Source organism: Bufo gargarizans, chromosome 9 (genome assembly GCF_014858855.1).
Source record: "Bufo gargarizans isolate SCDJY-AF-19 chromosome 9, ASM1485885v1, whole genome shotgun sequence".
Lineage (NCBI taxonomy): Eukaryota > Metazoa > Chordata > Amphibia > Anura > Bufonidae > Bufo > Bufo gargarizans.
Window position 1 is genome coordinate 187,851,132 of NC_058088.1, and position 25,800 is coordinate 187,876,931.

Consider the following 25,800-nt stretch of genomic DNA (forward strand, 5'->3'; position numbering starts at 1 on the left):
GGTCATTTTCCCTGAGGTGAGAAGATTTACACTAAATCGGGCTTCTTCAACCTCTGACTTGTCAGTTGTGGTAGAACCACAAGCCACTTCCTGTCCTTGTGTGGAAGGACATGATGGGTCTTGTGGTTCCATAACTGCTGGCAAGCCACAGGTAGTAGTAGGCCATCAGTCCAGGCTTGAGTTTCTGGTAAGAGGGGTGATGTCAGATATACGTTTCTAAATATTTCAGATATAAATATATATATTGCTATAATTTGTTTTTACAAATTGATCTTCTTGAGTGCTCGGTCATTCGATTCTCTGGGTAAGCGTTTCTGTATAAGCCGCTCAGTGTGAAATTATTTAAAGGATATTTATAAATAAAGTTCTTGTAAAATATTATTTTTCATGTATTTATTTCCTGTACCGATTTCTTTTACATAAATGATATCTTAAACTATGGGGAAAATGAAATAATAAAAAAAAGGAATAGAAAACAATTATAATGTCCCTATTCATTTTTGACACCCTAGTCAAGTTATGGCACTCCAGTTGTGGTAAGACTACGACTCCCAGTATGCTCCATTCATTTCTTAGGAGAACAGCCAAGCAAGTGTACATCTTGGGAGTTGTAAGGCATCACAGTCCTAGTCTATGCTGCCAAAGCTCAGGTTCCTCTTACACAAGCCGATGCCGGGTCCATAAGGAGCAGTGATCGGCAATATACAAGTTGATCAATGCTCATTTAAATGGCCTTTCAGACAGTCTGGGACAACAATTCTAGGTGCCGCATGTAGGAGGCCTAGAAACATAAAATCTGTGGTTGTATTACAAGGGTGGAAAAAAAAAACATGCTTTTCTGTGTCTAGATGTAACAGCATCATGGACCGCATGTGGTCCCCAGGCTGCACACCCCTGTTTTAAAAGAACTCTCCTAAAAAAAACAGGCTTCTTTCACCAACATCTACCTCCTTTCTTCCTCCTGGTCCCCCTCTGCCTTTGGCTAAGGCTGGCCATACACATAAGATACCTGCTGGTCTACAACTATCTCACCCGACCATTCCATACACAAGCACCGAGCACATATGGGGAGAGGGGTGTAAGATCAATTGCTCAGTGCCCATTTTGCGTACCGTACAGACCGAACAGCCGGTCCACAATATATACGGGCACTGGCCGTGTGCACTCCGTATCAAGGATGCGGACCCATTGACTTGAATGGGTTCGCATCTCCCAGATATAACTGAAGATAGGACTTCAACTATCTGATTGTGGTGCAGAGGTATGGATTGGAAGCCCTGATCCGTGTCTCCGCACCACAAAAAGATAGTTGAAGTCCTATCTTCGATTGTATCTGGAGGATGCAGACCTAAGACCTATTCAATCTTCCGCAATGTCCACTGATTAAGTACACTTGAATGCATGAGCCCTAAGAAATGATGGTGGGCAGTTCTGACCCTTGATGATGCAGTCTAAAGCTGGCAAGACACATTAGAAGACTGTTGGTCAAACCCACCGATTTCTGTAGGACTGACCAATCATCTAATGAGATGTATGGGATCCTCCCGACTCCGATGGCATATGTCAGGGGAAGGGAGGATTGGGGTGCTGGATTTTCTTACTCCTCCCCCCCCATCCACAGTAAGAACACATGCATTCTCCTGTGAGCCCAGCGTGCATGTGTATGGGAGAGGGAGTCGGATGGAATAGCTGGCAGCTCCCCATGGTGTATCGCGACTGTAAGCAGTTTTTCTAAACTTTATGGTCTGCGTTCACTAGCATTGGAAGGAGAAAGAGGAAGAGGAGTCAAAATGGCTGTCTCCTAAAACACAAAGAGAAGAATATAAAAACTTTTTTTTGCATTTTTCATCCTTTGGATTGTGACATTAGAAGGGTTATGTAAAGAGGAGTAGATCATGGCAAGTGTTCCTAATTTTTTTTTTTATATATAACTCGTGTCCCTTTAAATTTTTCAGCAAGTGAAGGCACAGGCAGGTTTCGGTCACGACTTATATATGGCACACTGGTATGTGGTGGCCGTTGGTTATGCTCTCCTGTTTCTTCACTGTCCTTTTCTTATACACACGTGGCTTTCGTTGGGCTTTTAGTAACAACCGTTCGTAGAAAACAATGAGACCCCCCGTTACCAGGCAGAGGATGATGCTGCTCAGGAAAAGCACCAGGCCAATCAGCAGGAAATAAAGGTATTCATGCAGGGTGAAGAAGTCCTGGCAGTGGTCGAACGAGTCCCTCTCGATTTCTAGGATAGGATATTGGTTCAGGTATTTTGGGACTCCACATAAAGTTCTTTCTTTCTCTACAAGACATTAAAAAAAAATTGGAAAAAATTTGGGTTGGTAGAGGCATATGCTAGGGAAATAGCGCCGCGCCCCCCCCCCCCCCGAGTGGCCCCATTCACTTCACAAAGACTAACCTGCAATCAGGGGCTGACCGAGAACTTAAAGTGGCCCCATGTTGTAGGCGGGTCCAAATTGATAGAAGGCAGAGCCTACAAGAGTAGGTGGGGCCGACACAAGTAGGCAGAGCCAGCAACACCATTTTTGTGGCACAAAATACCACTCCAGCAGTGCCAAATGCCACAGTGCAGCACAAAATACTGCTCCAGCAGCACAAAACACCTCCACAGATGCCCCACTGTGGTGGCCAGCACCACTTCCTTTCCTCCTATTCCAGTTGCCTCAGGATGGCAACACAGTTGAATTCAGAAGTTAGGGGGGCACCTGTAGATGCCAGCTAGGTACATACTTTAGGTATTTGACGCTCCCAGCTCTGGAAGCATAAAATCATTACTTACTTGACTGGCAGCCATGAGGAGGGTGCAGATGGCCCCCATGGCATTGGCCCACTGGGAAGTTTCCCCATAGGGTCTATGGCCGATCCGCCCCTGCTTACAATACTAGATTTAGCCCATGGACAAGCCACTTCTGGAAAAAAGAAGATACTACCCCTTTAAAACAATCGAAACAGGGTAAAGAAGTCAACAGCCATGGTCAAAGACCTCATTCACACGACTATTTTCACGCAGACTCATTGATTTCTATAGGGCCACAGAAGATGCAGACATGTATCCATGTGCTGTTGCATCTGCGCAGCAAATTCTAGAACATATCCTATTCTTGTTGGTTTTTCAGTCAAAAATAGGCATTTTGACAATGGGGCCTGCAGGATGCACACGGAAGGTATCCACGGGTTGTGGACCGCAAAACGGATAAGGCCATGTGAATGTAGCCTAATACTGTTTTACTCCCCTTTCTGCTTTTAGGACACATGCACACTTCTCTGAGCTGCACAGGCCATCGTATCTGCATGTAGTCTAGTGATGCAGATTTTGCTGCAGATTTTTACCATTTCAGTTTTTTTTTTAGCAGATCTCAATTGCAAATCCACATTACAAAGCGAATCTGCCCCAAAATCTGTACAATTCTGTGTGAATTTACCTTTGTACATTTTCCAGTGGATTGGCAGAGACAATCCACAGCAAATCTGATGAATGTGCACTTACCTAAAGTCTTCTATGAGGAACCATCCTAGACTAGACACATTCTTGGTATACCCAGATGCTAGCCAAATTCTCCTAAAAATCCTAGAATCTTACCATAAATTTTCTGAGCATTGTCTACCATCCAAGACAACAGATACTGAATTTGACAAGTGCAAACCCAGGGGTTTCCATCCAATCTCAGCTGCGTCAAGGCTGGTAAATGATATAAAATGTCCACCCTCAGGCCAGTCAGGGCGTTGTTGTGTAAATACAGCGTGGTCAGATTTCTGAGGGGCTCCAGGATATCCCCGGGCAGGCTGGTAATCCAGTTGTTCCCCAAGTTTAATGTTTTTAGGCTGGTCAACGGCTTGAAAACCTTTGGTTTTAAGATTGTCAACTGGTTTCTGCTGAGATCCAAGTAGGTCAGATTCTGAAGGTTCTTGAAGGCCTGAGGGTCAATGTTGGAGATTAAATTGTTGTGCAACTCCAGATGACTAAGGTATGGGTACTTATAAAATGATAACGTCTTCAGGGCAGTAATTTTATTGTAGGCGAGGAGCATGGTGTGGGTGTCTTCCTCCAGATCTTCTGGGATGAAATAGAGACCTCTTCCGTAGCAGTCTACGACTCCTGAAGAACATCTGCAGACATCTGGACACTTGGGGTTCTGTGGACTACTCGTACCTAAAAAAGTCATCCAGAAGACGACTTCCAGAAAACCCTTCATGTCAACGATCAATCTTCAGTCAATAAAGACAACACAGGTCAACTGCCAAAAACTTTTTGCAAACTTTTCAGATGCTAAAAATATTCAGGAAAGCTTGACTTCCACCACTTCATGGCTGCATCTTGTTCTGCACAGATTTCTTAAAAATCGACTTACCAGTTCAATGCCGAAAAAAAAAAACTTCTTCTTGTCAAACTTGTGCTAATTTCTTAAGCTAAAGACGGGTCACATGAGCTGTGCAAATATTTACTGAGATTATTCTAAGGTTATGTGGCGGCTGTGTTTTCTTTCATTGTTCTCCTATTGACCGGGATATGTGAATCAACTCCACCCAACAGGATAAATAATTCTCACCCAGAAAGGGCATACTGGAGATTAGTAAGGTGGGCAGTGCGTTATTTACACTGATGAGAGAAGCATCAAAAGTTTTATTCCTTATTTCTTCTCATTAGTGTAGCTGGGTGATCACAGAGTATTACGGGGTGCCAGCTCTCCCCTCTAAGCTGTAGGGTAGCATGGTCCAACGGCTCAGAAGCCCTGAGCTCTTCTATGAGTGATCAGGTAGAATGATTTGCTCTACCTGATCATAGAGAGAACTGTGTTTCTTTAGAGCTGAAGAGTCCACCTTGCTCTCATCTCTATGATCAGTGCATGGAAAGAGCAGGAAACTTAAAGGGGTTTTCTGGGATTTTGATATTGATGGCCTCTCCTCAGGATAGGTCGTCAGTGTCAGATCGGTGGGGGTATGACTCTTGGCAACCCTGCCAATCAGTCGTTTGAAGAGACAGAGATGCTCCAGTGAGGCCCGCAGCCCCTTCCTAGGCCTGTGATGTCCCATTAATTGGTCAGTGAAGGAGTTTAAGCATGCATGGGATAGGCATAAGGCTATCCTTCATATAAGATAGGGCCAGGGACTATTCATAGGATTCAGATATATTGGGCAGACTAGATGGGCCAAATGGTTCTTATCTGCCGACACATTCTATGTTTCTATGTTTCTAGGCGCGGCTCAGTGCCATTCAAGTGAATGGTCCTAGAATGCAATACCAAGTACAGCCGCTATCCAATGGACGGCGCCGTGCTTGATACATAGGAGCGACATGTAAAAGCAGGTTGTTTACTGTATAGACAGAAAAACAGGGCGCACCATAGGGTAAAAACGTTTGGGAATTTGAAATAAACTCCAATTTAGGAGGCTCACCTTATAGGGTTGTGCAAATATAGGCACAACGCTACTGAAGACGTGTCGGAGATAAATTCAATCCCCAATGTAAAGGTAGGTATGCAGCCACGGATGCAGGTGTCCCCAGATGAGCGTGCCAATGCCCACACAGAGGATTAGTATATAGTGAAAGAAAGGAGCATCCCTCGGCGCCAGGAACCAACCAGATGCGGATGATGGATCTTCAAAAATATTTATTGCAACCACACTACGCGTTTTTGGGGAAAGAATCCCCTTCATCAGGTGAAGAATATTGCATAAAAAATGAACAAACAGACTGGATATATATATGTACACACACATATGGTCACATGCAAGTAAGGTCAGAGGGGAGGTGGGCGTCACCCCAAAATCTCCCCAAATTGGAATCATAAAAACAAATATACAAAACTAATAAATTAAGACATATACATATATTCACTGCCCCTTTGGGCTTACAGGCTATCCACATACATGTATTTTGTTCATTAATATACATTATGATCGCTGTAAGACACTTTAGGGATCAGCCCATCGCTAGGGAGGAGGAACTGCATCACCCAGGGTCACATGATCGCTGTTCCGATCATGTGACCTATGATGCAGACTTGTTGCTAGGTGACGTTACACTTCCAGGCCGGCGTGAAGAGAGGCTCGGCACTCGGAAGGGTCAGGCGTCACGCCGCCTCCATGGGGCAGTCTGCAGTGCTGTGAAGAGGTGCTTGAGGTGCCATTCATCACTGGGAGCGATCGGTCCACGGGGCAATGTATTATATTATTTCGAAGAAAGAAGGGGGAGAGAGACATATTCCCAAATATATCAGACAGACTACAAAATATATTAATAATAAAAAAATGAATGATATGATAAAATACACAATAACTAGAATATATAATGTATATAATTATAAATATACATATAATTGATTGCAAAAAATGCACATTAAGGGAAGCGTCACGTTGTCTAGCAACAAGTCTGCATCATAGGTCACATGATCGGAACAGCGATCATGTGACCTTGGGTGACGCAGTTCCTCCTCCCTAGCGATGGGCTGATCCCTAAAGTGTCTTAAAGCGATCATAATGTATATTAATGAACAAAATACATTTGTGTGGATAGCCTGTAAGCCCAAAGGGGCAGTGAATATATGTATATGTCTTAAAGGGAACCTGACACCTGGATTTTGGGTATAGAGCTGAGGACATGGTTTGCTAGATGGCCGCTAGCACATCCGCAATACCCAGTCCCCATAGCTCTGTGTGCTTTTATTGTGTTAGAAAAACGATTTGATATGTATGCAAATTAACATAAAAAAGAGTCATATCTTACTTGTGTGACCAGAGAAAAGTCATATTTTCAAGCTCTGACTCATCTCAGGATAATTTGCATATGTATCGGTTTTTATACACAATAAAAGCACACAGAGCTATGGGGACTGGGTATTGCGGATGTGCTAGCGGCCATCTAGCAACCCATGTCCTCAGCTCTATACACAAAATCCAGCTGACAGGTTCCCTTTAATTTATTAGTTTGTATATTTGTTTTTATGATTCCAGTTTGGGGAGATTTTGGGGTGATGCCCACCTCCCCTCTGACCTTACTTGCATGTGACCATATGTGTGTGTATATCCAGTCTGTTTGTTGATTTGTTATGCAATATTCTTCACCTGATGAAGGGGATTCTTTCCCCAAAATGCGTAGTGTGGTTGCAATAAATATTTCTGAAGATCCATCATCCGCATCTGGTTGGTTCCTTGCGCTGAGGGAGCGACACAGTCTCTTCAAACAGCTGATCGACTCCGCCAGTCTAATAATGATGACATATTCTGGGGATAGTTCATCAATATCCTACCCCCAAAAAACTCTTTAATGATCAGTATTCAGCCCCTTGTTACAGAGAGGACAATACTATAGCCTAAAGCAGTGGTGGCGAACCTATATCACGGGTGCCAGAGGTGGCACTCAGAGCCCTCTCTGTGGGCATGAGCACCCTGGAAAAAGTCCATGGTATACCAATATGCCTTAGACTTCTCCTGCCATTCATCAGCGCAGGGCGCACTATGAACAGCACAGGCAGCGCACTGAATGTAGGGAGCATATATAGCTAAATGATAAAGTACATGGAAGATATACTATACTGGACTGTGGTAAATTACAGTGTTGGCACTTGGCAATAAATAAGTGGGTTTTGGGTTACAGTTTGGGCACTCGGTCTCTAAAAGGTTCAACATCACTGGCCTAGAGTATCCAGTAACCCACCGGACCGCCGGTATGCAACATTAACTCTTCTTCTACCTATCACCAAAAATTTTTAATGTAACCATTTCACTGGCCTAGACCACCAGGGATTTTTATAATAACCCATTCGCTACCCTAGACCACCAGGGATTTGTATACCAACCCATTCACTACCCTAGACCACCAGAGATTTGTATACTAACCCATTCACTACCCTAGACCACCAGAGATTTGTATACTAACCCATTCACTACCCTAGATCACGAGGGATTTGTATACTAACCCTTTCACTACCCTAGACCACCAGGGATTTGTATATTAACCCATTCACTACCCTAGACCACCATGGATTTGTATACTAACCCATTCACTACCCCAGACCACCAGGGGTAATGTAAGTAAGCCTCTTATTGCCCTAGACTACCAGGTATACAGACATTAGCCTTCTGATATCACTTCCTTTATTGCCCTAGACCCTCACGGATACTAAGATTAACCAATTCATTTGACTGCTGTTTAATACTATTTTAATGCTATAAAGCATTGTATTTTTGGCAAAACCCGACACCACAATGGGTGGCCTGCTTCTATAAATGCCAAGGGATGGCTAATTTTGGGGGGCTCCTAAGCAGGAGACGCTCCCTTCTTTTATGGCATTTATAGAGGAACGGTTCTATGCCACTCTTGTGCTCACTGATGCCCCCTGCTGAGCAATGCGCTGAATACAGTATATGTTTTACCTACCTGCACTGGTGGACGAGGGGTGACAACTGTTCTGAGCACATTTTAGTCTTACATTAAGGCTAGGGCTCCACAGTGGCACAGAGTTGTCAGCCTTGATTGTATGCCTTTTCCTCCCTTGCAGTTGTGCATGAGCCACAGTAATACTACCAGTTCAGTACGTGGAGTCCTTGCCTAATGGTTATCAGTTTTCAGCGTCACCTTTTCTGCCTGTTTAAAAAAAAAATATATGTTCGGAAAGTGTTATTCACATTGGATAAAGGACATGCCATTGCTTTATGACTAGTAAGGGTCTGACCACTGGGACCCCCACTGATCCAGAGAAAGAATGCTCTGTGGCCCCTTCATTCTCAGGACCACTGGGGTTCCTACAGCCAGAACCCCATCAATTACAAAGTGATAGCATATCCCAACGCTTAATCAGATAAGGCTATCCCTTTGATTTGGGAGAATTTAAAAGAGTAGAAAATGAAATAACTTTTTAATCGTCGCAGAAACCATCAGCATTTCAATAGCGATGGATGTGAGAGCGCAATAAGAAATGAACCTGCTGGAACCGTGCCCAGATGGCAGTCGCTGAGTAATTGGTGTACACAGAAGCCCTGGCATTCCATGTATAGGTTCCCTGGGGAATATAGCATTTAATAACAAGTAAATACAGGTTGCGGTTTGCAGGATTTCATTTTCAACAGGATTGGGTGAGAAGGATTAACAACTAAAAAAAAAAAGTTTTCAAAAGTTCACTATAGGCGAGGCACTAATAAATGTGAGATGACCCAATCCCTTTAAGTTCATCCTAAGAAGATCAGCACTTTCTGTTAGGACCTTAATTTAAAGGGGTCTCTTCTAGTAACAGATCTTTCCCGCCATATCTATGCCATACCAACCTCTTCATCCGTGGTGTCGATTCGCTTCCCGGAATCTCTCACAGTATGCACAGATTTCTTCCTTGACTTGGCAGCTCTATGTAATAAAGTCCAATCCAGACTTAACATATGTCACTGGGCGCATGGTCTGTAATCTAGAGACAAGAACATGAGAAATTCAGAAAACCTTAAGGCTTAGCGCACACAAACGTGTGCGCTCCGTGGCCGTATTGCAGACTGCATTTGCGGATCCGCAATACACGGGCACCATTCTATGTGCATTCCGCATCACGGATGCGGACCCATTCACTTCAATGGGTCCGCAAATCCGGAGATGCGGAACGGAAGTACGGAACCCTACGGAAGCAGTACGGAGTGCTTCCGTGGGGTTTCGTCCCGTACTTCCGTTCCGCAAAAAGATTATATGTGCTCATTCACAGTATATTCATTAGAATTATTCCCCCAGTGCATTTTTTTCTTTATTTGTAATATTTATTAGTTTCATATTAATAATGCTCGATTTTTTATTAAATATTGTTATATTATAATACTTTGATTGTAATGGTGAATGGAACCATGTGCACTGTTAATAAAAGTTTTATTTTTCTTGTTTAAAAACTAATAAAAACAAAATTTACAAAGAACATGTCCTATCTTTTTGTGGAACGGCCGAATCGCTGACCCAATAAAGTGAATGGGTCCGTGATCCACTGCGGATGCCCCACGGTGAGTGTTCGTGCATTCGTGTGCAAGAGGCCTAAGTGAAAAATCAGAGGCCGACACATAGTTGGACTGTTAGCTTCTCTGTAGTAGGGAGCAGTGGCAGAGACTCTTTTGCTATGTTTAACCCCTTCTACCCCGTGCCAGTTTTCGCTCTTCTGCCCAGGCCATTTTTTGCAAATCTGACATGTGTCACTTTATGTGGCAATAGCTTTGGAACACTTTTACTTATCCAGGCCATTCTGAGATTGTTTTCTCGTAACATATTGTACTTCATGATAGTCATAAATTTGAGTCAATATATTTCACCTTTATTTGTGAGAAAATCCCAAATTTACCCAAAATTTTGAAAAATTCCCAAATTTTCAAATTTCTATTTCTCAACTTTTATAATAGATAGGGATACCTCATAAAATAGTTAATACTTTACATTCCCCATATGTCTACTTCATGTTTGGATCATTTTGATAATGACATTTTATTTTTTGGGGACGTTAGAAGGCTTAGAAGTTTAGAAGCAAATCTTGAAATCTTTCAGAAAATTTCCAAAACCCACTTTTTAAGGGCCAGTTCAGGTCTGAAGTCACTTTGTGGGGCTTACATAATAGAAACCACCCAAAGATGACCCTATTTTAGAAACTACACTCCTCAAGGTATTCAAAACTAATTTTACAAACTTTGTTAACCCTTTAGGTGTTCCACAAGAATTATTGGAAAATGGAGATTACATTTCTGAATTTAACTTTTTTGGCAGATTTTACATTTTAATCAATTTTTTCCAGTAGCAAAGCAAGGGTTAACAGCTAAATAAAACTCAATATTTATTACCCTAATACTGCGGTTTACAGAAACACCCCATATGTGGTCGTAAACTGCTGTATGACCAAACGGCAGGGCGCAGTAGGAAAGGAACACCATATGGTTTTCGGATGCCATGTTCCATTTGAAGCCCCCCTGATGCACCCTTACAGTTTAAAACTCCAAAAAGTGACCACATTTTGGAAACTACAGGATAAGGTGCCAGTTTTATTGGTACTATTTTGGGGGTACATATGATTTTTAATTGCTCTAGATTACGTTTTTTGTGAGGCAAGGTAACCAAAAAATTGATTTTTTGGCACCGTTTTTATTTTTTATTTTTAACAACATTCATCGTACAGGTTATATCATGCGCTATTTTTATAGAGCAGCTTGTTACAGACGCAATGATATTAACTATGTCTACTTTCTATAATGTTTGTTTCAGTTTTACATAAAGCATTTTTGAAAACAAAAATTAGGTTTTTGTATCTCCATTTTCTAAACGCCCTATTTTTATTTTATTTTTTCTGCCAATTGTCTTGTGCCAATTCTTTGCAAGAAGAGTTGACATTTTTATTGGTACCATTTTTGGGTACATATGATTTTTTGATCATTCATTATTACACTTTATGGGGCAAGGTGACCAAAAAATTGGTTGTTTTGGCGCAGTTTTTATTTATTTATTTTTACAGAGTTTACCGGAGAGATTTGGTCATGTGACTTTTTTATAGAGCAGATCGTCTTAGTTAAGTTCTAATTTTTTGCGGGATATGCCTTTTTTATCGCTTGGGGTATATGCCTTTTTGATCGCTTGGTGTTGTAATTTTTGTGATGTAAGGTGACAAAAATTGCTTTTTTTTTTACACTTTTTTTTTTTTTTTTACGGTATTCACCTGAGGGGTCAGGTCATGTGATATTTTTATAGAGCTGGTTGTTACAGACGTGGCGATACCCAACATGTATATTTTTCTGTTTTTTCTTTTTTATCATAAAATAAGGGGAAAGGGGCGTTCTTTTTCTTTTTTTACTTAAAAACTATTAATTTTAATAAAAACACTTTTTTTTAAACTTTTTTTTCTTTATTTCTGATGTTCACTTTTGGGGGTCTGATCCCCTCTGCAATGCATGCACAGTGAGTAGTACACTAACAGGTTGCCTAGGAGGCGGGCCTGAGGCTGGATCTCCTCGGCACTCGTGGAAGGCAGGTCCCGATGCAGTGCAAGGCATTGGGCAGCCTCTGCATGGCATCTGGCTGCCTTCTGACACAATGAGTCGATGTGCTCCCTCACCCAACACAAACCCCTGCTATGTCGCGGTCAGCGAGGACCGCGGCATAGGACGGGTTAATCCACAGGCATCGGCTTTTACAGTGATGCCAGCGGATACAGCAGGGGCCCGGCTACCAGGGACTGCCGGGCCCCTGCAGTGTTCGCGTGCGCACTGCTCCGATGCCCGCCCGATCACCATGATGTACTATTACGTCAAATTGCAGGAACGCAGTGGCTTCCATGACGTAATAGTACGTTATGTGTCGGGAAGGGGTTAACTGTATGAAAGATAGCCAATCATCTCCAATACTGCTGCACGGAGCAATACAGAGCATACTCGTCCTGTTGAGCAGGAATTGGTGGAGGCCCCCTTTAAGAATTATATTAAAGGTGTTGTCCCACAAAAATATTCTACAGTTTTCAAACCAGCACCTGTATCTGAATACTTTTGTAATTGTATGTAATAAAAATTTTTGCATAGTCGCTGTTATTCAATAAAATGTCTGTACAGCGCCACCTGCTGTTTTTTTCTTATTTTATTGACCTGCTCACTGAAAAGGCCGCACATGCTCAGTTCCATCCTTCAACTGCCTCCTGAGGAACATGCTCAGTTCGATCCTTCAACTGACTCCTGAGCTGTGATAGGGAGGGCTGAGACACGCCCCCTGAGCTGTGATAGGGAGAGCTGAGACACGCCCCTTAGCTGCAGCAGAAAGGACACTCCCCTTGAGTTTTCAGTTTGATATAAATTTAGCAGAGCAATGAATGTGGATATCTCTGGATCCATGTGAGGTACAGGGCTGGTTCTAGATTTGTTAGAAAGGGGTTATCATGTACTATATGATGTCTGATTATTATTTTTTTACACTAATCATGGGATAACCCCTTTTAAGTGCAAACAAAAGAGCCGAGTCCCTAACTTTACAGAGGCGTCTCTCCCTTCTGGGTGCTATTTACAGAATTAATTCCATTGTCTGGTTGATAAGCTCTTCTTTTCCTTCGGATATATGATCTGGGTGGTGACAGTAAACTATTAGGGTGGTGGAACAGGAGGTGAAATAAAAGCATGTCAAAGGCCGGTCATACATTAGACTGTTTATCTGACAACTATCCTTCCCAATCTGCACATGCATGCTGGGCTTGGCCAAGTGTAGATGTCTTCTGAATGGTGAGGGGGAGTAACCCGCTTCCAGACACCGCTCCTCTGAGAACATGTTGAAATCCAACAGCTTGATCCTTCTTTCTCTGACATCTGCTGTTGAGGAGAGTGGCGAAACCCCATAAGGTTCTGGAAATTGGAGGCCATGATCAGTACTATGGCCAGCATAAGACTCTGTTCATATCATGACTGCCTCAGACGTGTACATTAAGAGTATTGTCCAAGGTGCACCCACACACAACCACAGCATTTCATACAGATTGGACTGCACTGAGTATATTGGGTGCCAAAGAGCCAGCATCCAATGTGGACAAGCAGAGCTGCAGTGTAAAGCAAGGAGAACGGACACAGCTGAGCCTCTGGTAAAACAGAAGATTGATTTCAGACGACCTCATACTCATGGAGTTACATACAATTTATTGACTTCTATCTCAAAAGGGTTTTTCTGGGATTTTGATACTGATGACATATCCTTAGGATAGGTCATCAGTATCTGATCAGCGGGGGTCTGACACCCAGTTTGAGAAGGCACCCCCATTGCTGTGAGCTCTGCGGCCGTCTTGCAGCTCATCAAGCACAGTGCCGTATATTGTATAGTGGTTGTGCTTGGTATTGCCCTCAGCCCCATTCTCTTCAGGACAGCAGGAATATGTCCTTGAGGGTTTCTTTTCCCAACAAGACTGAATGTTGATAGAATTTGGACATTCAGAAGTAACAGGATAGCAGGGTAAATTCTACAAAACAGATCCAGAAATACTTACACGACCGTGCTGGGCCTTCCTGCTGGGAGAGGGGAAGAGAGAGCTTGCTTGATTACCGTCTGGACACAGAACAGTTTGCAAGACGCCATCAGTATCTTCTCCGCGTGAAACAACGCTGATTAAGAAAGAAGAAAATTGCTTTGTTTAAGAGTTAAGATTGTTTTGTGCCAGAAAACCAAATCTAAATGTAAAAGACGTCCAGATAATTATCTGGTAATAGGTTTGTTGTGTGCGATAATCTGCCCATGAGACCTCTCAGTCACATTCAGCTGATGATTATCTAGGTGGGTGAAGTGTTACCATCAGAAATGTACGACTGGACGGAGAGGCTCAGGTCCTGGAGAGAGAAAATAATTGTCAAGGCTGGATGATACGGATGTGAATGAGGAGCAGGGCACTAAGTAGACTATTATCAGGCCTATATTGCCCCCTAGTGGATCCATCTGAAATTCTACTGTAAATGAGAAACTCAAGGTTCTACAGATTATTATAGAAACAAATCAAATATAGTGAATATTTCTGTTCCTCTTTAAAGGAGTTTTCTGACTGTTTAATACTGATGATGTATCCTTAGGACAGGTCATCAGTATCTAATGGGTGGGGGTGCAATCAGCTGTTTGCAGAGACTACAGTACTCCATGAGCGCTGTGGCTCTTCTTAGGCCAGTGAAGACACTGGTGTAGCTCATGTAAATGGGACCAAGCTGCAATACCAAACACATAGTGTCGGACTGGGGTGCCTAGAGCCGACCAGTAAAATTCATTCTGGGGGCGCAATGCACAGCTACATGCAGGGATGCCCATGATGTTTATTTTTATTATTGTTTAAAGTGAACGGGAGTGCACCACGCTTGCGCAGCCACCGTTCCTATTCAATTCTATGGGGGTTGACGGAAATAGCTGAGCCAGCACTCGGCTATTTTCAGAGGCCCCATAGAAATGAATGGAGGGCGGCTGCGCATGTGCGGTGCACCCTCCACCACCTTTCCCGGTGTAGGTGCAGGTCCCAGAGATGCCATAGCGATATGCCCTCATTGTCTGTGATGGGAATACCCTTTTAAGTGTTTTTATTTTGGGTAAAGGGGGGGGGGGAAGATTTGATATAGGGGTTGCAGAGGTAGCATTCAGCCCCTGTTGCCTGAGGGACCAAAATACCCCACTAGACCTGGTGGCAGTTTTTACATTGGTGCCCAAGATCTTCAAAGGATGCCTCTAATGTTGACTCCGCTATGTACCCCGCATCAAGTCCACCCTATATTCCCAAAACTCAGAATTAGAAATTATAAGGAAACATCTAAGTGGTCGAAAAAAAAGATGTCTGACAGGAGACATATCAGCAATCAGAGTTCCCCTTAAAAGGGTTTTAGCATCACATATAATGGGGGCATATTGCTAGGATATGCCCCCATTGTCTAAAAGGTGCAGATCCCACCTCTGGGACACGCACCTACAACGAGAACGGAGCAGGGAAATTAATGGAGGGTGCACTGCGCATGCGCAGCCGCCCTCCATTCATTTCAATGGGGCCGCCGAAAATAGCTGATCGCTGGCTCGGCTATTTCCGTCTGCCCCCATAGAAATTAATGGGAGCAGGGGCCGTGCTCCTATTTATTTGTATGGGAGCAGCGCTTGGTGGTGGACGGACCCTGGGAAACCCCGGGTCCTCCAGCCACAGCTTTCCCCGCTCAGTTCTCCTTATAGTTGCGGGTCCTAGAGGTGGGACCCACACCTATCAGACAATATGGGCATATGTTGGCAATACCCTTTTAAGAACTTGTCCCATGATGGTTTGTGTTCCTACCCGGTTGTTTGAGTGCCAATGCCTTCTCAAACAGCTGATCGGCAGGGGTCCAGGGTGTCGGACCCCCACCCATCAGATACTGGATAGGTCATCAGATAAAACAATCTTGGAAAACCCCTTTAATCATCGCAGTGCACACTGGTCACCTGCAGATGGCGCTGAGTGTGAATAATATTTTCCAACAACTCCTAATGATGTCTACCAGTGGAGCATCCCATGACTGATAGACACTCGTCCTATAATTAATGGAATTAAATGGTCATTATTATTTGCATAAATCAATAATAAAGGTGAATATAAGAAGCTTTGTAATATGTCTTATCAGAAAATAATGCCTTGTTCTCCAGTTATCAGCTCTTTTCTCCCTATTCCTCCCACTTATCCAAAATAAAATTTTTGTCTAAACTCTGTGATAAATCCAACTTGAAAGAGAAGGATTATCCCTTAGAAGTCTACAGAGAGAGGAGGGCAAGGAGTGGAGAGCTGCACAGTGAGCAGAGAAAGTAAGTGATATATCTTACCATAAGTGCTGCTCAGGACATCTCTATAATGTCCAGTGCTTTAGTCGCATCTGTGCTGCTCAGGACATCTCTATAATGTCCAGTGCTTTATTCGCATCTGTGCTGCTCGGGACATCTCTATAATGTCCAGTGCTTTATTTGCATCTGTGCTGCTCGGGACATCTCTATAATGTCCAGTGCTTTATTTGCATCTGTGCTGCTCGGGACATCTCTATAATGTCCAGTGCTTTATTCGCATCTGTGCTGCTCGGGACATCTCTATAATGTCCAGTGCTTTATTTGCATCTGTGCTGCTCGGGACATCTCTATAATGTCCAGTGCTTTATTTGCATCTGTGCTGCTCGGGACATCTCTATAATGTCCAGTGCTTTATTTGCATCTGTGCTGCTCGGGACATCTCTATAATGTCCAGTGCTTTATTTGCATCTGTGCTGCTCGGGACATCTCTATAATGTCCAGTGCTTTATTTGCATCTGTGCTGCTCGGGACATCTCTATAATGTCCAGTGCTTTATTAGCATCTGTGCTGCTCGGGACATCTCTATAATGTCCAGTGCTTTAGTCGCATCTGTGCTGCTCGGGACATCTCTATAATGTCCAGTGCTTTAGTCGCATCTGTGCTGCTCGGGACATCTCTATAATATCCAGTGCTTTATTCGCATCCGTGCTGCTCGGGACATCTCTATAATGTCCAGTGCTTTATTTGCATCTGTGCTGCTCGGGACATCTCTATAATGTCCAGTGCTTTAGTCGCATCTGTGCTGCTCGGGACATCTCTATAATGTCCAGTGCTTTAGTCGCATCTGTGCTGTTCGGGACATCTCTATAATATCCAGTGCTTTATTCGCATCCGTGCTGCTCGGGACATCTCTATAATGTCCAGTGCTTTATTCGCATCTGTGCTGCTCGGGACATCTCTATAATGTCCAGTGCTTTATTCGCATCTGTGCTGCTCGGGACATCTCTATAATGTCCAGTGCTTTATTTGCATCTGTGCTGCTCGGGACATCTCTATAATGTCCAGTGCTTTATTCGCATCTGTGCTGCTCGGGACATCTCTATAATGTCCAGTGCTTTATTTGCATCTGTGCTGCTCAGGACATCTCTATAATGTCCAGTGCTTTATTCGCACTTTATTCGCTCCTCTTATGCAATATTAAATGGTGGCATTAGAGAGTGCAACTTTTTTCACCAAAAAAAATGCCCTTACGACTATGGGGAAATAAAAATACAAATATTATAGCCCCGGTAAGACAGGGAGCGAAAAATGAAAACGCAAAAATGGAAAATCGCTCCATCAGAAAGGGTTTAAATGATAAAACTTATCATCTAATTTTGCAGACAACACTGGTTTTCGGGAATCGGAGTGCCTGCAACCAGTACAAATATATTACACCACTGGGTATATACTACGCAAATATCACACTCCAGGATGCAGCTGTTATAGGATCCGCTAGGGTATACGCCCATAACATTAAAACCACCAGTACGGAAGACACCCCCCATTCCTGAACAGTGAGGCCGGGGCGTTCCCCTCCAGAAAGCGGGCACTGAACCATCTCCTAGCCGGGGAAGCAGCACCCTGTGAGTATCGAGATCTAGCACCGGCCTAAGTAAAGGGGCGGCTGCAGCAGTTTACAGCAAACGCATTTAAAGGCGCGCCACGTTTCAGCGATTATTTTGTGGCTTTTGCCTGGTTTGTTACAATGTAGAAGGGCTCTTTCACACGAGTGGATGGCATGCGTGGAATCCGCTGCGTGAAAGAGAGCCAAGCCCCGCTCCGGACAGCAGAGACACGGAGCAGTAACATGATTGATATTGCTCCGTCACTCTCTGTGATCTTTTTACTACAAAATCACGGTGACAACTTCATCTCACTGTAAATTTGTAGTAAAAAGGTCACAGAGGGGCACGGAGCAATATCAGTCATGTTAATACTCCGTGTCTCTGCTGTCCAGTGCGGGGCTTGGTTCTCTTTCACGCAGCAGATTACTCGCACGGCATCCACTTGTGTAAAAGAGCCCTAAGTCCTGGACTCCGGCGAATCACAGCATTGAGGGAATAAATAAGAGACAAGACGTACAGATTACAGAACACCCCAGAGGGGCAGCAGCTTGTATCACACATGATGGGCTTAGCTACACAGCTCAGCAGGCAGTATCACACATGATGGGCTTAGCTACACAGCTCAGCAGACGGTATCACACAGGATAGGATTAGATACACAGCTCAGCAGTCAGTATCACACATGATGGGATTAGATACAAAGCTCAGCAGACAGTATCAGACATGATAGGATTAGATACACAGCTCAGCAGACAGTATCACACAATTTAGGATTAGATACACAGCTCAGCAGATAGTATGACACAATTTAGGATTAGATACACAGCTCAGCAGACTGTATCACACAGGACAGGATTAGATACATCAGCTAAGCAGACGGTATCACACAGGATAGGATTAGATACACAGCTAAGCAGGCAGTATCACACAGGACAGGATTAGATACATCAGCTAAGCAGACAGTATCACACAGGACAGGATTAGATACACAGCTAAGCAGGCAGTATCACACAGGATAGGATTAGATACACAGCTCAGCAGACAGTATCACACGGGATGGGATTAGATACACAGCTCAGCAGACAGTATCACACATGATAGGATTAGATACACCGGCTCAGCAGACAGTATCACACAGGATAGGATTAGATACACAGCTCAGCAGACGGTATCACACAGGATAGGATTAGATACACAGCTCAGCAGACAGTATCACACAGGATAGGATTAGATACACAGCTAAGCAGACAGTATCACACAGGATAGGATTAGATACACAGCTAAGCAGACAGTATCACACATGATAGGATTAGATACACCATCTCAGCAGTATGGGCATCTGGTTGTCAGAACATTACTATACAGTGTTGGGGTATGAAGAGCGCAGTGCGGGTCCGGTTGTCAGGACATTACTATGCAGTGCAGGGGCCCGGTTGTCAGGACATTACTATGCAGTGCAGGGGTCCGGTTGTCAGGACATTACTATGCAGTGCAGGGGTCCGGTTGTCAGGACATTACTATGCAGTGCAGGGGTCCGGTTGTCAGGACATTACTATGCGGTGCAGGGGTCCGGTTGTCAGGACATTACTATGCAGTGCAGGGGTCCGGTTGTCAGGACATTACTATGCGGTGCAGGGGCCCGGTTGTCAGGACATTACTATGCAGTGCGGGGGTCCGGTTGTCAGGACATTACTATGCAGTGCAGGGGCCCGGTTGTCAGGACATTACTATGCAGTGCGGGTCCTGTTGTCAGGACATTACTATGCAGTGCATGGGTCCGGTTGTCAGGACATTACTATGCAGTGCAGGGGTCCGGTTGTCAGGACATTACTATGCAGTGCGGGGGTCCGGTTGTCAGGACATTACTATGCAGTGCGGGGGTCCGGTTGTCAGGACATTACTATGCAGTGCAGGGGTCCGGTTGTCAGGACATTACTATGCAGTGCAGGGGTCCGGTTGTCAGGACATTACTATGCGGTGCAGGGGTCCGGTTGTCAGAACATTACTATGCGGTGCAGGGGTCCGGTTGTCAGGACATTACTATGCAGTGCGGGGGCCCGGTTGTCAGGACATTACTATGCAGTGCGGGGGTCCGGTTGTCAGGACATTACTATGCAGTGCGGGGGTCCGGTTGTCAGGACATTACTATGCAGTGCGGGGGTCCGGTTGTCAGGACATTACTATGCGGTGCAGGGGTCCGGTTGTCAGGACATTACTATGCGGTGCAGGGGTCCGGTTGTCAGGACATTACTATGCGGTGCAGGGGTCCGGTTGTCAGGACATTACTATGCAGTGCGGGGGCCCGGTTGTCAGGACATTACTATGCAGTGTGGGGGTTCAGTTGTTAGGGGGGGCCTCTCTGACATGGACAGACTATGTTACACATGGTTATGGTGTAATTATGAGTCATTTTTACCTCAATCTTTAAAATTTTCACCATTTTTGTACAAACGCCTTTCAACAATTTAAAAAATCACACCAAAAATGTGTCAAAAAATGAAGCAGGTAAATATTCCCCTCATGGCAGTAAACTGATACAGGGAATCCTGTCAGCAGCCATCATGGAGTTGCTGTTCTTCCCTCTCTTATAACCTCTGCCTTCCTCTTTCCTCAGCTCACACCGAGACTTCCAGAACCTTCCCTCACCTCAGCTGCTTCTCCTGTCAATCAGCCAAGATGCCTCCTCTCCATTGGCTGCAGGAGTGACACCCAGACCCGCCCACTTTCAGACACCTTAGTAACAGCTAAGGCCTATACCTCCCACTCACCACTAGGGGCACTAGCACTGTCCTTTTTATAATCACCTTTAACAACCAATCAGAATCCAGGTGTCATTTTTCTGGACCTGGTTGTAAAATGAAAGCAGCAAACTGATTGGTTGCTGGGTTACTAGGTGACAACCTCTCATTGAGCTATAATGGCAGCCATATTGGTTGCGTTGCTCATACTATTTAGGGGGTACACTGGTTGTGTTGTCACCCAGCTTTCCCAGGAACAGATACGAGCTGGTTTCTGTATCAGCCCCGGGGTCTGCTCTGTGATGGATGGGTCGACGATGCAGCAGAACCGGTTCTCTCGCCGATGCCCTCGTATACACAGGGATTCTTATTTGCACGAATTACGGTAAATTTGTCAGAAAAACAAGATGACATGGAGAACAGGTTCACTACTGACTATGTCTTCTGGTCACCCGGGGTGTATAAACGTACGTATGGCCGCTGTCCTCTCCTGTTATGGGCGATACACTGTTGCTCGCACTATTTAGGTCCCTTTCACACGAGCGAGTTTTCTGCACGGGTGCAACGCGTGACATGAACGCATTGCACCCGCACTGAATCCTGACCCATTCATTTCAATGGGGCTGTGCACATGAGCGTTGTTTTTCACGCATCAGTTCTGCGTTGCGTGAAAATCGCAGCAGGTTCTATATTCTGCGTTTTTCACGCAGGCTGGCCCCATAGAAGTGAATGGGGCTGCGTGAAAAACGCATTGCATCCGCAAGCAAGTGCGGGTGCGATGCGTTTTTCACTGATGGTTGCTAAGAGATGTTGTTTGTAAACCTTCCGTTTTTTATCACACGCGTGAAAAACACATCAAAACGCATTGCACCCGCGCGGAAAAAACGGAACGCAATCGCAGACAAAACTGACTTAACTTTCTTGCAAAGTGGCGCAAGTTTCACTGAACGCACTCTGAACGCATCTGGCCCCAATCCGCAACGCCCGTGTGAAAGGCGCCTTAGGGGGTGCACTGTTGCTCGTACTATTTAGGGGTGCACTGTTGCTCGTACTATTTAGGGGGTGCACTGTTGCTCGTACTATTTAGGGGTGCACTGTTGCTCGTACTATTTAGGGGGTGCACTGTTGCTCGTACTATTTAGGGGGTGCACTGTTGCTCATACTATTTAGGGGGTGCACTGTTGCTCGTACTATTTAGGGGGTGCACTGTTGCTCGTACTATTTAGGGGTGCACTGTTGCTCGTACTATTTAGGGGGTGCACTGTTGCTCGTACTATTTAGGGGTGCACTGTTGCTCGTACTATTTAGGGGGTGCACTGTTGCTCATACTATTTAGGGGGTGCACTGTTGCTCATACTATTTAGGGGGTGCACTGTTGCTCATACTATTTAGGGGGTGCACTGTTGCTCGTACTATTTAGGGGGTGCACTGTTGCTCATACTATTTAGGGGGTGCACTGTTGCTCGTACTATTTAGGGGGTGCACTGTTGCTCGTACTATTTAGGGGGTACACTATTGCTCATACTATTTAGGGGGTGCACTGTTGCTCGTACTATTTAGGCAGGGGGTACACTGTTGCTCGTACTATTTAGGGGGTACACCGGTTGTGTTGCTCGTACTATTTAGGGGGTACACTGGTTGTGTTGTCACCCAGCTTTTCCAGGAACAAATACGAGCTGGTTTCTGTATCAGCCCCGGGTTCTGCTCTGTGATGGACGGGGCGACGATGCAGCAGAACCGGTTCTCTCGCCGACGCCCTCTAAGGGATTCTTATTTGCAGGAATTACGGCAAATTTGTCAGAAAAACAAGATGACATGGAGAACGGGTTCACTACTGACTACTGACTATGTCTTCTGGTCACCCGGGGTGTATAAACGTACGTATGGCCGCTGTCCTCTCCTGTTATGGAGGATAACACTGTTGCTCGTACTGTTTAGGGGGTGCACTGTTATTTGTACTATTTGGGGGGTGTACTGTTACTCGTACTGTTTAGGGGGTGCACTGTTATTTGTACTATTTGGGGGGTGCACTGTTACTCGTACTGTTTAGGGGGTGCACTGTTATTTGTACTATTTGGGGGGTGTACTGTTACTCGTACTGTTTAGGGGGTGCACTGTTATTTGTACTATTTGGGGGGTGCGCTGTTACTCGTACCATTTAGGGGGTGCACTGTTATTTGTACTATTTGGGGGGTGTACTGTTACTCGTACTGTTTAGGGGGTGCACTGTTACTTGTACTATTTGGGGGGTGCACTGTTAGGCTTAGTTCACACGAACGTGTGTGATCTGTGGCCGTATTGCGGCCCGCAAATCGCGGGTCGCAATACACAGCCACAGTTCCGTGTGCATTCCGATTCACGGATGCGGACCCATTCACTTCAATGGGTCCGCAAATCCGGAATAGCGGAACGGCCGCACGGTACGGGACCCCTCGGAAGCACTACGGAGTGCTTCCGTGGGGTTACGTCCCGTACCTCCGTTCCGCAAAAAGATAGAACATGTCCTATCTTTTAGCGGAACGGGCGGATCGCGGACCCATTAAAGTGAATGGGTCCGCGATCCGATGCGGCTGACCTACGGCCGGCGATCGTGCATTGCGGCCCGCTGTTTGCGGGCCGCAGCACGAGCACGGGTCACACACGTTCGTGTGAACTCGGCCTTATTTGTACTATTTGGGGGGTGCGCTGTTACTCGTACCATTTAGGGGGTGCACTGTTATTTGTACTATTTGGGGGGTGTACTGTTACTCGTACTGTTTAGGGGGTGCACTGTTATTTGTACTATTTGGGGGGTGTACTGTTACTCGTACTGTTTAGGGGGTGCACTGTTACTTGTACTATTTGGGGGGGTGCTGTTACTCGTACTGTTTGGGGGGTGCACTGTTATTTGTACTATTTGGGGGGTGCACTGTTATTTGTACTATTTGGGGGGTGTACTGTTGCTCGTACTGTTTAGGGGGTGCACTGTTACTTGTACTATTTGGGGGGTGTGCTGTTACTCGTACTGTTTAGGGGGTGCACTGTTATTTGTACTATTTGGGGGGTGCGCTGTTACTCGTACCATTTAGGGGGTGCACTGTTATTTGTACTATTTGAGGGGGGGGCTGTTACTCGTACCATTTAGGGGGTGCACTGTTATTTGTACTATTTGGGGGGTGCACTGTTGCTGATGATTGCACTATGGATGCACTGGGCGTCATTTATGATGCTCGTCTGTTGAGTGCGATTAGTGGATGCGTCTTTGCGCTCGTCAGGGCGCAGGCAGATCGTGTGAAATTAGACTATTCGTAGGTCGGCTCAGGAATTAGGTGCAAAAGTGCAGCGAAAAAGTCGAATATTAGATTATAAAGTCGCAGCCATATACACGTTTGTGAAGAGGAGCACGTCTACCCGCTGAGGCGACTATTTTAACCAAATTGCCGCACTGCCCAACACAGAGCAGACGGACAGATCTACTCCACCCATGGAGTGGGGTAAAAATGAGAATGTTTCTATACCCAATTCATGTGAAAAAAAAGGCGCACCTACATAAATAGGCCGAGAAAGGTGCAAAAATGAATAAAAAAAGACAGCGCCACCAGAACTAGTCTAAAACTGAAAATTGTCGAATGAGGCTCAAATGTCTCCAAAACAGGCACACGTTCAATAGTAAATATGCCTATAAAAATTTGTCCAAAAAAAAGGGAAAAATGAGGCTAAAACAGGTGCAAAACACTATAATATATGCCCCTATTAACTGGGAGGGGGATGTGAGGGGCAAGTTACACCCTTTCTGTCGGAGTTCTGCTTTATACAAATAGCAGAATGATGAGAGTCGTGTCCGCTGAGCAGATGTGCTGTAAAACATAAATTGCACCTCATTTCCCCACTGACGAGGTCTCCGTACGAGGAGCAGCCTGCGCCTCCGCAGGAAAGTGGCTCATTAAAAGACATGGAGGAGATAAGAGCTGTCATTATGTCCTGAGATCCCTGGAAATGCCGCAAATTAACCAGCGTCACCGGAACCGTCCTGCGTCGCGCCGCGTCCTGTTTACCGCGCTGTGATCCCCATAAAATAGACCTGGAGCCGTCCTGACATGCCATGTCCTGCCCACTTGTTATATCTGCATTTGGAAAAGCTGGGTGGCACAGACATTTCTGGCAACATGGCATCACCAAATCCGCACCAAACCCCACGTGTTTTACTTGCATTTTTTCCGCGGATCTCACCCTCCCACGGTCCTACGAGGACCCGTTCTAGGTTCATCTCCATTGAATGTAGCTAAACTGCGAGTACGCTCCCGCTGCGGCTTCGCATGAACTGTGGTGTGGTTTACCATTGGAAACAATGGAAGGCGGTTTCAGCCCCAGTGTTTGGCACCATATCCACACTGAAACCCGCAAAATTGTGTGAACCGAAAAGGGTGAAATAAGCACAAAAACCCCTGCAGCGCCCTCAGAATATATTATACGCCCCCCCCCCCCCAGGTCCTCAGTATATATAATGCCCCTCTGTAGTATCCCCAGTATAAATATTGCCCCCGTTATCTATAATGCTCCCCCCCTCTGTAGTACCCACAGTGTCTATATAAAATACCCCCAGACCCAACAGCCCCCCCATCCCACACACCATAGTGCCGGCAAAAAAAATACTCACCTTGCCACAGGCCGTCCTGGATACATGGCCGACACCCTGCCTTGCACCCTAAGGGGCGTAGAGCCCCACCCCAGGTACTCACCACATGACAAACGTATAGAGGAAGCTTAAGGCTGGTTTCACACGGGCGTTGCGTGAAAAGGTGCGGGTCCATCACCAACTGGGCCCCTGGCTCACCTACTGGGGTCCTGCCGTACCACTATAGCCCCCGTCAGGTAAAACGAGAGATTACAATTACAATGGGGTTGCACAGCGCCACATCCGTTCTCAGGTTGTGTCTGGTATTACACTCCAGATGAGATACCGAATGCAGCCTTGCATAACTATATCATGAAAAGTTCTTCAACTTTCCAATATACTTTAAGCTCAGTTTTGTCTGCTTGCTGTCAGGGAACGGAAAAATCCTTGTTTATGTCCAGTGACTGTGTCCAGACCTAATACTTCTCACAGCTGAGAATCTGCTACAATTGCATCCAGCCTGGGCATAAGCCATCCACAGCATAACCCTTGTTTACTACAATGTATCAAAAGGCAGGTAAGCTGTGTCTATAGTCTGGCAATGGAACAGACCCTCAG

General features: G+C 45.1%; 1 protein-coding gene across 1 annotated transcript; it reads right to left on the bottom strand.

Annotated features, from left to right (window-relative positions):
• Positions 1 to 1,988: 1,988 nt before the first annotated feature.
• Positions 1,989 to 25,250, bottom strand: LOC122919876 (leucine-rich repeat-containing protein 38-like). The gene is made up of 4 exons (XM_044269060.1): positions 25,225 to 25,250; positions 8,183 to 8,235; positions 3,596 to 4,189; positions 1,989 to 2,296 (listed from the first exon to the last, which is right to left on the bottom strand). The coding sequence occupies exons 1-4, from the start codon at positions 25,248 to 25,250 to the stop codon at positions 1,989 to 1,991; spliced, it is 981 nt and encodes a 326-aa protein (XP_044124995.1).
• Positions 25,251 to 25,800: the final 550 nt, after the last annotated feature.

Bases quoted from the DNA above. Each gene is read 5' to 3' on its own strand.
- LOC122919876 (XM_044269060.1), bottom strand. From the start codon at position 25,250: ATGTATCCAGGACGGCCTGTGGCAAG. The intron at 8,236-25,224 runs GTGAGTATTTTT...TGGCATTTATAG, and splicing joins CCAGGACGGCCTGTGGCAAG to AAGCAGGCCACCCATTGTGG. The intron at 4,190-8,182 runs GCATTAAAATAG...GTTTTCTGGAAG, and splicing joins CAAAAATACAATGCTTTATA to TCGTCTTCTGGATGACTTTT.